General features: G+C 41.3%; 1 protein-coding gene across 4 annotated transcripts in view; it reads left to right on the top strand.

The window, feature by feature from the left end:
• Window positions 1-12,241, top strand: part of NSUN3 (NOP2/Sun RNA methyltransferase 3) — a 219,852-nt gene that overhangs the window by 14,035 nt on the left and 193,576 nt on the right. For all 4 annotated transcript variants that reach the window (XM_033211559.1, XM_033211558.1, XM_033211556.1 and 1 more), the window contains one exon: window positions 7,639-7,982. In XM_033211559.1, coding sequence (XP_033067450.1) covers window positions 7,639-7,982 — 344 coding nt within the window. The remainder of the gene's footprint in view (window positions 1-7,638; window positions 7,983-12,241) is intronic.

Genomic DNA, 12,241 nt, shown 5'->3' with positions numbered 1-12,241 from the left:
TAAGTGCCCACTGAGATTTGGGTTCCAAGAAAGCCCATAGCCTTCCTTCTGATGTCCACGGAGACACAAGTCTGGGTTGCACTCTCCAGAAAGATCTGGTTTAGAAGGATGTTTTGTATAGTCAAAGACAAGAACATCACTGGAAGGAGTCTTTGTTGTGATGATACAAGGATTCTGGGGCATATAATGGGCCCTGTTTACTTCTCCTTCATGGTTGATCTTAATTTCTATTTCAATTTTTCCACTAACTGAATGAAAACCTCCAAATTCTCCTTTCTCACTGTCATAGTATGATGCATCACACTGAGCATCATCATTAGGGAGTTGCACACAAGATGGTTTTGTACATCCAATGTGAGCATCCCCAGGACAAGTCGATGAATGCTGAAATCTTTCCCTTCTGGTCTGGTTACACCTGGAAGCCACTGGGCAGTTAGGCTGGGCCACTCCAAAGCCTGCGTCATCACCAAATCATAAAGAAAAGGGGTGTTCTTTTTCCATATTTTGTACTCCTTGTGGATCACTCGTTCTTCCACTGCATCGTCGAAGGCTGCTTCCTTGTCTGCCATGGAGAGCAGGCGAGCCAGGGGAATCCTGGAGTCAAGCATTGTGGGAGGGGCAGGGAGGCTGCAGGCTGGATTGATTTGAGTATGTTGAACCAGTCTTGCATTCCAGGTATGAAGCCGACTTCGTGGTGGATAAGCTTTTTGATGTGCTGCTGGATTTGGTTTACCAGTATTTTATTGAGGATTTTCACATTGATGTTCATCAGGGATATTGGCCTGAAATTTTATTTTTTTGTTGTGTCTCTGCCAGGTTTTGGTATCAAGATGATACTCATAAAATGAGTTAGGGAAGATTCCCTCTTTTTCTATTGTTTGGAATAATTTCAGAAGGAATGGTACTAGCTCCTCTTTGTACATCTGGTAGAATTTGGCTGTGAATTCGTCTGGTCTTGGACATTTTTTGGTTGGTAGGCTATTAATTACTGCCTCAATTTCAGAACTTGTCATTGGTCTATTCAGGGATTCGACTTCTTCCTGGTTTTGACTTGGGAAGGTGTATGTCTCCAGGAATTTATCCATTTCTTCTAGATTTTCTATTTTATTTGTATAGAGGTGTTTATAGTATTCTCTGATGGTAGTTTGTATTTCTGTGGGATCAGTGGTGATATCCCCTATATCATTTTTTATTACGTCTATTTAATTCTTCTCTCTTTTCTTCTTTATTAGTCTGGCTAGTGGTCTATCTATTTTGTTGATCTTTTCAAAAAAGCAGCTCCTAGATTCACTGATTTTTTTGAAGGGATTTTCTGGTCTCAATCACCTTAAGCTCTGCTCTGATCTTAGTTATTTCTTGCCTTCTGCTAGCTTTTGAATTTGTTTGCTCTTGCTTCTCTGGTTCTTTTAATTTTGATGTTAGGTTGTCAATTTTAGATCTTTCCTGCTTTCTCTTGTGGGCATTTAGTGCTATAAATCTCCTTCTACACACTGCTTTACATGTGTCCCAGGGATTCTGGTACATTGTGTCTTTGTTCTCATTGGTTTCAAGGAACATCTTTATTTCTGCCTTCATTTCGTTATTTACCCAGTAGTCATTCAGGAGCGGGTTGTTCAGTTTCCATGTAGTTGAGTGGTTTTGAATGAGTTTCTTAATCCTGAGTTCTAATTTGATTGCACTGTGTTCTGAGACACTGTTTCTTATGATTTCCATTCTTTTGCATTTGCTGAGGAGTGTTTTACTTCCTACTATGTGGTCAATTTTAGAATAAGTGTGATGAAGTGCTGAGAAGAATCTATATTCTGTTGATTTAGGGTAGAGAGTTCTGTAGATGTCTATTAGGTCAGCTTAGTCCAGAACTGAGTTCAAGTCCTGAATATCCTTGTTAATTTTCTGTCTCACTGATCTGTGTAATATTGACAGCGGGATGTTAAAGTCTCCCACTATTATTGTGTGGGAATCTAAGTCTCTTTGTAGGTCTCTAAGAACTTGCTTTATGAATCTGGGTGCGCCTGTGTTGGGTGCGTATTTATTTAGGATAGTTAGCTCTTCTTGTTGCATTGATCCCTTTACCATTATGTAATGGCCTTCTTTGTCTCTTTTGATCTTTGTTGGTTTAAAGTCTGTTTTATCAGAAATTAGGATTGGAACTCCTGCTTATTTTTGCTTTCCATTTGCTTGGTAAATATTCCTCCATCCCTTTATTTTGAGCCTATGTGTGTCTTTGCACATGAGATGGGTCTCCTGAATATAGCACACTGATGGGTCTTGACTCTTTATCTAGTTTGCCAGTCTGTGTCTTTCAATTGGTGCATTTAGCCTATTTACATTTAAGGTTAATATTGTTATGTGTCAATTTGATCCTGTCACTATGATGCTAGCTGGTTATTTTGTCCGTTAATTCATGCAGTTTCTTCGTAATGTCGATGCTCTTTACAATTTGGTATGTTTTTCCAGTGGCTGATACTAGTTGTTCCTCTCCATGTTTAGTGCTTCTTTCAGGAGCTCTTGTAAGGCAGGCCTGGTGGTAACAAAATCTCTCAGCATTTACTTGCCTGTAAAGGATTTTATTTCTCCTTCATTTGTGAAGCTTAGTTTGGCTGGATATGAAATTCTGGGTTGAAAATTCTTTAAGAATGTTGAACATTAGCCCCCACTGTCTTCTGGCTTGTAGTGTCTGCCGAGAGATGCTCTTAGCCTGATGGCTACCCTTTGTGGGTAACCTGACGTTTCTCTCTGGCTGCCCTTAGCATTTTTCCTTTATTTCAACCTTGGTGAATCTGATGATTATGTGTCTTGGGGTTGCTCTTCTCAAGGAGTATCTTTGTGGTGTTCTCTGTATTTCCTGAATTTGAATGTTGGACTGCCTTGCTAGATTGGGGAAGTTCTCCTGGATAATATCCTGAAGGATGTTTTCCAACTTGGTTCCATTCTCCCCATCACTTTCAGGTATACCAATCAAATGTAGATTTGGTCTTTTCACATAGTCCCATATTTCTTGGAGGCTCTGTTCCTTCCTTTTTATTCTTTTTTCTCTAAATTTGTCTCCTCGCTTTATTTCATTAAGTTGATCTTCAGTCTCTTATATCTTTTCTCCTGCTTGATCAATTCAGCTGTTGATACTTGTGTATGCTTCACGAAGTTGTTGTGCTGTGTTTTTCAGCTCCATCAGGTCATTTATGTTCTTCTCTAAACTTGTTATTCTACTTAGCAATTCATCTAACCTTTTTTCGAGGTTCTTAGCTTCCTTGCATTGGGTTAGAATATGCTCCTTTAGGTCAGAGGAGTTTGTTATTACCCACCTTCTGAAGCCTACTTCTGTCAGTTCATCAAACTCATTCTCCAGTTTTGTTTCCCTGCCTGTGAGGAGTTGTGATCCTTTGGAGGAGAAGAGGCATTCTGGTTTTTGGAATTTTCAGCCTTTTTGCACTGGTTTCTCCCCATCTTTGTGGATTTATCTACCTTTGGTCTTTGATGTTGGTGACCTTCAGCTGGGGTCTTTGAGTGGACATGCTATTCCTTTCTGTTTGTTCGTTTTCCTTCTAACAGTCGGGCCCCTCTGCTGCAGGTCTGCTGGAGTTTGCTGGAGGTGCACTCCAGACCCTGTTTGCCTGGGTGTCCCAGTGGAGGCTGCAGAACAGCAAAGATTGTTGCCTGTTCTGTCCTCTGAAAGTTTTGTCCCAGAGGGGCACTTGCCAGATGTCAGCCCGAGCTCTCCTGTGTGAGGTGTCTGTCAGCCCCTACTGGGAGGTGTCTCCCAGTCAGGATACACGGGGGGTCAGGGAACCCACTGAGGAGGCCGTCTGACCCTTAGCAGAGCTTGAACGTTGTGCTGGGACATCCGCTGCAGTCTTCAGAGCCGTCAGGCGGGGATGTTTAAGTCGCTGAAGCTGCGCCCACAGCTGCCCCTCCCAGCAGGTGCTCTGTCCCAGGGAGAGGGGATTTTATCTATCAGTCCCTTACTGAGGTTGCTGCCTTCTTTTCAGAGACGCCCTGCCCAGAAAGCAATAATCTGGCAGTCTGGCCGCCGCAGCCTTGGTGAGCTGCAGTGGGCTCTGCCCAGTTTGAACTTCCTAGTGGCTTTGTTTACACTGTGAGGGTAAAACCACCTACTCAAGCCTTAGTAATGGCAGACGCCCCTCCCTCTACCAAGCTCCGGCATCCCAGGTTGATCTGACTGCTGCTGTGCTGGCAGTGAGAATTTCAAGCCAGTGGATCTTAGTTTGCTGGGCTCTATGAGGGCAGGACCCACCGAGCCAGACCACTTGGCTCCCTGGCTTCAGCACCCCTTTCCAGGGGAGTGAATGGTTCTGTCTCGCTGGCGTTCCAGGTGCCACTGGGGTATGGAAAAGAAAACTCCTGCAGCTAGTTCGGTGTCTGCCCAAACAGCCGCCCAATTTTGTGCTTGAAATCCAGGGCCCTGGTGGGGTAGGCGCTGAAGGGAATCTCCTGGCCTGCAGGTTGCATAGACCATGGGAAAAGCATGGTATCTGGACCAGAGTGCATGGTTCCTCAGGCTTAGTCCCTCACGGCTTCCCTTGGGTAGGGGAGAAAATTCCCCAACCCCTTTCCCTTCCCTGGGGAGGTGATGCTCCACCCTGCTTCAGCTCACCCTTTGTGGGTTGCACCCACTGTCCAACCAGTCCCAGTGAGATGAACCAGGTACCTCAGTTGGAAATACAGAAATCACCCACCTTCTGTGTTGATCTTGCTGGGAGCTGCAGACCGGAGTTGTTCCTAATGGGCCATCTTGTCAGCAATCCTCAGTACCTGTCTTTAAATCTGATTGGGGCTCTCTCCCCCTTAAATTTTTTAATGGCTTCTCATCACTTAGAAGATAAAATTCTAAAACCTTATCACATTATACTTGGCAATCTTCTGCCATGATCCATACCAGACTACTGTTTTTTAAAATGCACTGTTCTTTCTCATACCTGTGTGCTTGTACATGTGGTATTAGCTTTATCCTGAAACTTGCTTTCTCATTTCTTCCTACAGAAGACTTCAATAAAGATGTGAAATATCTCCAAGTTTAATATAATTTAATATAATGTAATATAATCCTAAGGCAAGGTTACTATATCTCTACCTGTCTACATACACAAATATTTTATAAATTATTTTTAACTGAACTTTTATTCCAAAGTTCATCTGAAAGAATAGACATTCATGATAGCTTCGAAAATTCTGAAGAAAAAAAGAATGAATAAAGATTTGTCCTGTCTGATGTTAACTAATTGGAAGTGTGCTACTCCTTTTTAGCTAAGGAGTAGGCACATGATGCAAATCAAGCCACTCCTGTCTGTATCACTGTGTTCCTGATCATTTTTTTGTTACACATGACTCAACACTGGATGGATTTTTCAGCCTGTTTGCAGGGTAAGATTAGGATGAACTGCCATAGGACTTACAATAGTGGCATTTGCAGGTTTCCCTTTGGGGTCAGTCTTAAAGCAATCTTCCCCAAAGTGTAGTCCTGGGGATCAGCAGCATGAACATCACCTGAAAACTTGCTAGAGATACAAATTTCAGACTCTCTTTCAGACCTACTGAATCAGAAACTCTGGCTAGGTCCCTGCAGTCAGTTTTACAGACCTCTGATGCACACTGAAGTTTGCGAACCTCTTTCTTAAGGAAAGAGGTTGTCATCCTCCAAAACAGCTGAAACAGATATGCCAGGCTCCCATGACACACCATCCATAGTAAGAGGCAGTGAAAGGAGAAAGCAGTTTCACGTATTAGCCCTAAATTGAAATTCACGTGGCACGCTTCCAGTCGCAGGTGTTACATTTCAATCCAGTCATTCCTCACATAGGCAGCTCCAGGGTGTGAAGCAGCTGGAATTTATTTAATTGACCATAGTTAATGAGGCTCCCAAATAACTAGAAAGGTCAGCTAGTAAATAAATTAAATATTTCCTGCTGGATCATCTGTCAGTTGATATGAGTTTGTGATTGTCAAGAGATGGAACTCTTGGAATGAATACAAATTTAGCAAGGTAAAGCTGCTGGGGGAAAGCCTGCACCATCAATCCATAAGTGGTTTTTAAATCATCCTTGGTTTTTTATCATCTGAGCCACTCATCGCCTCATTAACTCTATTAGTATAGAGTTCACTGTAGTTAGTTTCCCATACCTTTTATCTTCATCAGAGGAAAACACTCATTCCCTCTAATACCTTTTTATGATAGTACTTTTCCCTCTAATATTAATAGTCTCTAAGAAATTAAATATTGTCACTAAGAAAAACACTTCCTTGTGCAGAGTGATGGACAAAGATTCATTGGACAGATTTAGAGGTTTTTTTTTTTTTGAGACGGAGTCTCGCTCTGTGGCCCGGGCTGGAGTGCAGTGGCCGGATCTCAGCTCACTGCAAGCTCCGCCTCCCGGGTTTACGCCATTCTCCTGCCTCAGCCTCCGGAGTAGCAGGGACTACAGGCGCCCGCCACCTCGCTCGGCTAGTTTTTTGTATTTTTTAGTAGAGACGGGGTTTCACCGTGTTAGCCAGGATGGTCTATCGAACTCCTGACCTCGTGATCCGCCCGTCTCGGCCTCCCAAAGTGCTGGGATGACAGGCTTGAGCCACCGCACCCGGCCAGATTTAGAGGTATTTAAAGGCAGGCCGCCTTTTTGTTTTTTGTTTTTCAGGATGTTCTACAGGGAGGGACTAAGCTGAGTGTAAGCTGAGGCATACCTCTCTGGTGCAGAATTTAAACCTCAAAAAACTCAGTAATCATAATGTTACCAGTAGAGGGTCTTGACTGCAAGTTGTCCAGATTCTTGGAGTTTTGAACAAAGAATCAGACAAAACACACAGCCAAGCAAGGAAAGAATGCTGCAACAAAGAGATTTATTGAAAGTGAAAGTACACTCCGCAGTGTGAGAATGGCCACAGGAGTGCCACAAGGGCCACAGATACAGAATATTCTTGGGTCTGAATACCCACTAGAGGTTTTCCATTGGCCACGTGGTGCTCACCTCATGTAAGTAATGTAGTGGCCCACAGTCAGTCTGATTGGTTGCGGAAAGCAGCCAAACAGAGGCTGCAGTGAGGTTACAAAGGTTACACTCCGGTGCAAGTATGTGATTGCTTGTGGACAGCAACCAGTCAGAGACTGAAGTGAAGTTACAAAGTTGCACTTCTATTCAAGCATGTGATTGGTTGCAAAAAGCAACAAATTAGAGGTACTTTCAATTTCCCATTTGCCATGCAGAAAATGTGAGGGTTTGCAAAGGGAGTAGCCCCTGGTTCTTTTGTTACTTAGGCATGGAAAGTTAGGGTTTTCCTTTCAATTTAGTTCTAGGAATTCAGCATGAAATGACCTGAGGTTCCCTGTTTCCAGACTCTATTCTCTTGCCTCAATAATATAATATTTCAGTGATCACAATTAGTTTTTGAAAAGCCACAGTGAACGAAATACCAATTTTTAAAATAAAGACAGGATCATAACAATGCTGGATTCAGTCCTATCAGAGCCTCATGAGGCAAAAGGAAGAGTCAGGAATACTGATCCTGTCTCTTAAAATCACAGGTAAGTGAAGTATAAAACTAGGACCATATTCACCTGATTCATAATATAAAATTGTATTGGTGTGTGTAATATTAATATTCTCTTATTTTCTCTTATTCTATTTCTAGGGAGATACTGACATCTCCATCATGCTGGCAATATGCTGTCCTGCTTAACCGATTCAATTATCCTTTTGAACTGGAAAAGGATTTGCATTTGAAGGGTTATCACACACTCTTTCAGGGATCTTTACCCAGCTATCCTAAATCAATGAAGTGCTACGTTAGCAGAACTCCAGGCCGAATCCCTTCAGAAAGACACCAAATTGGAAACCTGAAAAAATATTATCTCTTAAATGCTGCTTCCCTTCTCCCAGTGTTGGCTCTGGAATTAAGGGATGGGGAGAAGGTTCTGGATCTGTGTGCTGCTCCTGGAGGCAAATCAGTAGCTCTGCTGCAGTGTGCTTGTCCAGGTAGTGTGCTTTTCGTTCAGTATTTGACAACTTTTTAATATCCGTATGTTACAGAGAAGTTTGAAAGTATATATGAGGAGAAACATAAGATTGAGGTTGCAAACTCGGGAAGCCTGAAAACTAGGACAATATGGAGAGTAATGGAAATTTTTGCTGAGGAATTCAGTATAAATAACATTTTTTTCAGCAACTTAATTCTAGCAGGTGATTGGAAACAAAACTTCAACATTTTGCAAATACAGATCTGTCAGATGATATGAATGCTCATAAGCCGGATAGGTTTTTGTTTTGTTTTGTTTACCTTTATACTTCAGAGTCTTATATATATATCCTTGTCATACTTCTCTGCAACAAAAACATGTACATTTAAAATAATTTTTTGATGTCAATAGAATATAAGGTTCCAAGGCAATTCTTTCTGGTAGAAATATAATATGAAGTACATATATACCCTTAAATATTTAAGTACTTACATTTAAAAGGTAGAAAGAAAGAGGTGAAATTAATTTGAATAATACATTAAACCTGATACATTCAAAATATTGTTTCAATATGTAATCAAAATAGAAATTATGAGATATTTTACATTCTCATTTTTTTACAGGTCTTTAAAATTGGTTACTTTACAGTTACATCACATTTCAGTTAAGACTAGCCACATTTCGAGTGTTTATAGTCACATGTGAGAAGAGAGTATAGTATTAGACAATCCAACAAGTCTTTTCAGGTCACTTTTTCATTACCATTATTATTAGAACCAAAGCAATACACAGTTTTATAAATGTTTGTTAAAAGTAGCAAGTCAACATTTAACATAAATTTTTTTCTTAATGATTTTTCTTTTAAAACTAATTGTTTTTTGGCCGGGCATGGTGGCTCATGCCTGTAATCCCAGCACTTTGGGAGGCTGAGGTGGGTGGATTACGAGGTCAGTAGTTGAAGACCAGCCTGACCAAGACGGTGAAACCCCATCTCTACTAAAAAAATACAAAAAAATTAGCCAAGCATGGTGTTGGGCACCTGTAATCCCAGAATCTCAGCTACTCAGGAGGCTGAGGCAGAGAATTGCTTGAACCAGGGAGGTGGAGGTTGTAGTGAGATCACGCCACTGCACTCCAGCCTGGGCGGCAGAGTGAGAGACTCCGTCTCAAAAAAGCAAAACAAACAAACAAAAAAAACTAGTTGTTTTTCTTTTAAAACTAATACATGTTTCCCTGAATAAATATTACTTACCACTAGATGAGGCAGAGGTGAGCATCAATTCTGTCTGGTTTTTGTGTGATGATTCTGTTTTTATAGATGCCAGTGTTCATACAGATAAGAAGATGAACTGGGCGTGGTGGCTCATGCCTGTAATCCCAGCACTTTGGGAAGCCAAGGCAGGCGATCACTTGAGCTCAGGAGTGCTAGACCAGCCTGGGCAACATGGGAAAACCCTGTCTCTGCAAAAAAAATTCAAAAAATTAGCTGGGCATGGTGGTGCATGTCTGTAGTCCCAGCTACTCAGGAGCCTGAGGTAGGAGGATTGCTTGAGCCTGGGAGGTGGAGATTACAGCGAGCTGAGACTGCAACACTCCATCAGCCTGGGAAACAGTGAGATCCTGTCCCAAAGAGAATTGTGTTACAGTTGTTTTACTGATTCTTCAAACTCCTGATTTATAGCCCCAGATCACATACAGATCTTTCATCAAGCACTATTCTAATAATCTATTAGGTAAGCACCATTTAAGTCCATTTTTGATTTTGTAGAAAGCAAACGACGTGAAACCATCTCAATTACAAAAGGCAGTGTTGGCCTTTTTTTTTTTTTTTTTTTTAATGAGATGGAATCTCACTCTGTCTCCTAGGCTGGAGTGTAGTAGTGCGATATCAGCTCTCTGTGACCTCTGCCTCCCAGGTTCAAGCGATTCTCCTGCCTCACCCTCCTGAGTAGCTAGGATTACAGGCATGTGCCACCATGCCTGGCTAATTTTTATATTTTTAATAGAGATGGGGTTTCACCATGTTGGTCAGGCTGGTCTCAAACTCCTGACCTCAAGCGATCTGCCCACCTCAGCCTCCCTAAGTGCTGGGATTACAGGCGTGAGCCACTGTGCCTGGCTGACTTCACTTTCTCAGCCAAGACACTGATGTGTGGAACTGCCTTTGTTTGATGTTCTGGAGATTTCTACACCCTGGCACGTTGTGCCATAATAGGATTCTAGATGTGTGGGAAGCTTGCTTGTCATTTGTAAAGTCGGTGAAGGGCCGTGTGAAAGGAGATGCCCCACTGGAGGTGTTCTCCTCCTTTAGGAAGTTGATGATCTGAAAATGGCTTCTTCTGAAACTGTCCAAGCCTTCCTGTCCCTTAGAACATTGGTATGTATCCCCAAGGCATGTATGTTCCAGTTTGAAGACTGCTTTTATACTTTTATATGAGAGCATTCCCTGTTGAAATAGATTTAAAATTCTTTTATGAGAAATGTGAATCCAGTTGTACTAGGCCTTGGTACAAATATATCAGTTAACTGTATATTTAGGAGGAAATATGCCCAATGTTTTAGAGTTCTGGTTAAAACTCAGCTATTGAAGCTGGCTGTATTTTAGAATAAGAAATCACAACAAAAATATTATTTTACAAGTTTACTTCATTATTTTTATAATTTAGGCTGAAGTTTTGTGGAGTTGTATGTTATAAGGAGCACTTATTTTTTCTTCTAAGTGTAAGTTAAAAGGCTTATACTAATTAATTCTGGATATAGAATTTTAGTATTATAAAGGATGGAAGGAAAATGTCAAATGTGGTTACCATTTTGAAGAGAGGGCATTTTAATCCTAAATTATCCTCATTAGTAGGCTATAAATATTTTACACATTTATGATAGCAAAGTTGATTTGATTAGGAATCCAAAGGCAAACTGATATATTCTAGGAGTTTGAAGTTGAGAAGACTCTTCCTGTTCTTATATCAAGGGCAATGAACTACAGGCAGTGTTCCAAGTAAAGTAGCTTTTCATCTAAGTAGGACTAATGATAATGATTTACTAAGAAGTACAGATGTCTTCATGCTGATGCTTAAAGCCCAAATTAGGTTAGCTACAGTGCTTGAATTTGGAATGTAGAAGCAATGCTAATCAAAGCTTTTATAAGCAAAATGTAAAATGATGGCTGCACTAAATGTGCATTTGTACACCAAATTTCTTTAGATCAGTACTGGCCTTTATTCTGGGCCAAGAGGCTTATGGCTTTGAATGATTACAAAGCTTATGTTTCAGGATGATTTAAAAAAAAGAGTCTACTTTCTGTTGGTCCAGCTGCTCTCACCTGTTACCACATTGATGGACTGACCATGGTTTTTGTCAGCATAGCCTTTTTAATGTCCTGGTCTTGGCAGAAAAAGAGCAAACAATATGGATTCTAAATGGGAAAACATCAGCATATTAACTAAGGATGACCCAGCTTGGTGGAGTGTCTTAGTCAACTTTCTGGCTGAAGTCTGTGTCCTTCTAGGCATGAAAATCTCTTTGATGTCAGTGATAACTTTTTTGGTTTTTTGAGACAAAGTCTTGCTCTGTTGCTCAGGCTGGAGTGCAGTGGTGCGATCCTGGCTCACTGCAGCCTTGACTTCCCAGGTTCAAGCCATCCTCCCTCCTCAGTCTCCCAAGTAGCTGGGACTATAGGCCATATGCCACCACACCTGGCTAATTTTTGTATTTTTTGTGGAGATGGGGTTTCACTGTGTTGCCCAGGCTGGCCTCGAACTCCTGGGCTCAAGCAGTCGGCCTGCCTTGACCTCCCAAAGTGCTGGGATTACAGACATGAGCCACCACACCTAATAGTGATAACTTTTTGATCTCTGGTTAGTATAGAAGACTGAAAAGACTCTTTTATTTGTTTAATTGCTTTTGCTGTCCTTCCCGCTTCTTCAGCTTTAGTCCTTTTTGCAACTTCTACAAGTGTCACATTCTCCTTTCTCTTCCCCTGCTCCTTTTCATTCTTCAGATTATACTTCAGGATTTAACTTTCCTGGAATGCCTTCTCTGAACTCCCTGCATTAGGTGCATCTTCTTTGTGGTAATGAAAATAATAACCATTTTGTAACACTTCGCATGTGCCAAGGACTGTGTTACTCACATCGCTTAAATCTCTGCTTTTCAAACATTTTTTTAGTAGTCTCTGCTTCCAACATCTTGTTTTTTATTTATTTTTTCTTCCTCTCACCTTCTCCCAACATCTTTTGTTATACCCCCATATATAAGTCTTCCTAAAGTCCTAGAGCT

The sequence above is a fragment of the Trachypithecus francoisi genome, unplaced genomic scaffold, assembly GCF_009764315.1.
Source record: "Trachypithecus francoisi isolate TF-2019V2 unplaced genomic scaffold, Tfra_2.0 Lachesis_group0, whole genome shotgun sequence".
Taxonomy (NCBI): domain Eukaryota; kingdom Metazoa; phylum Chordata; class Mammalia; order Primates; family Cercopithecidae; genus Trachypithecus; species Trachypithecus francoisi.
This window is presented reverse-complemented; position numbering and strand designations above follow the sequence as displayed.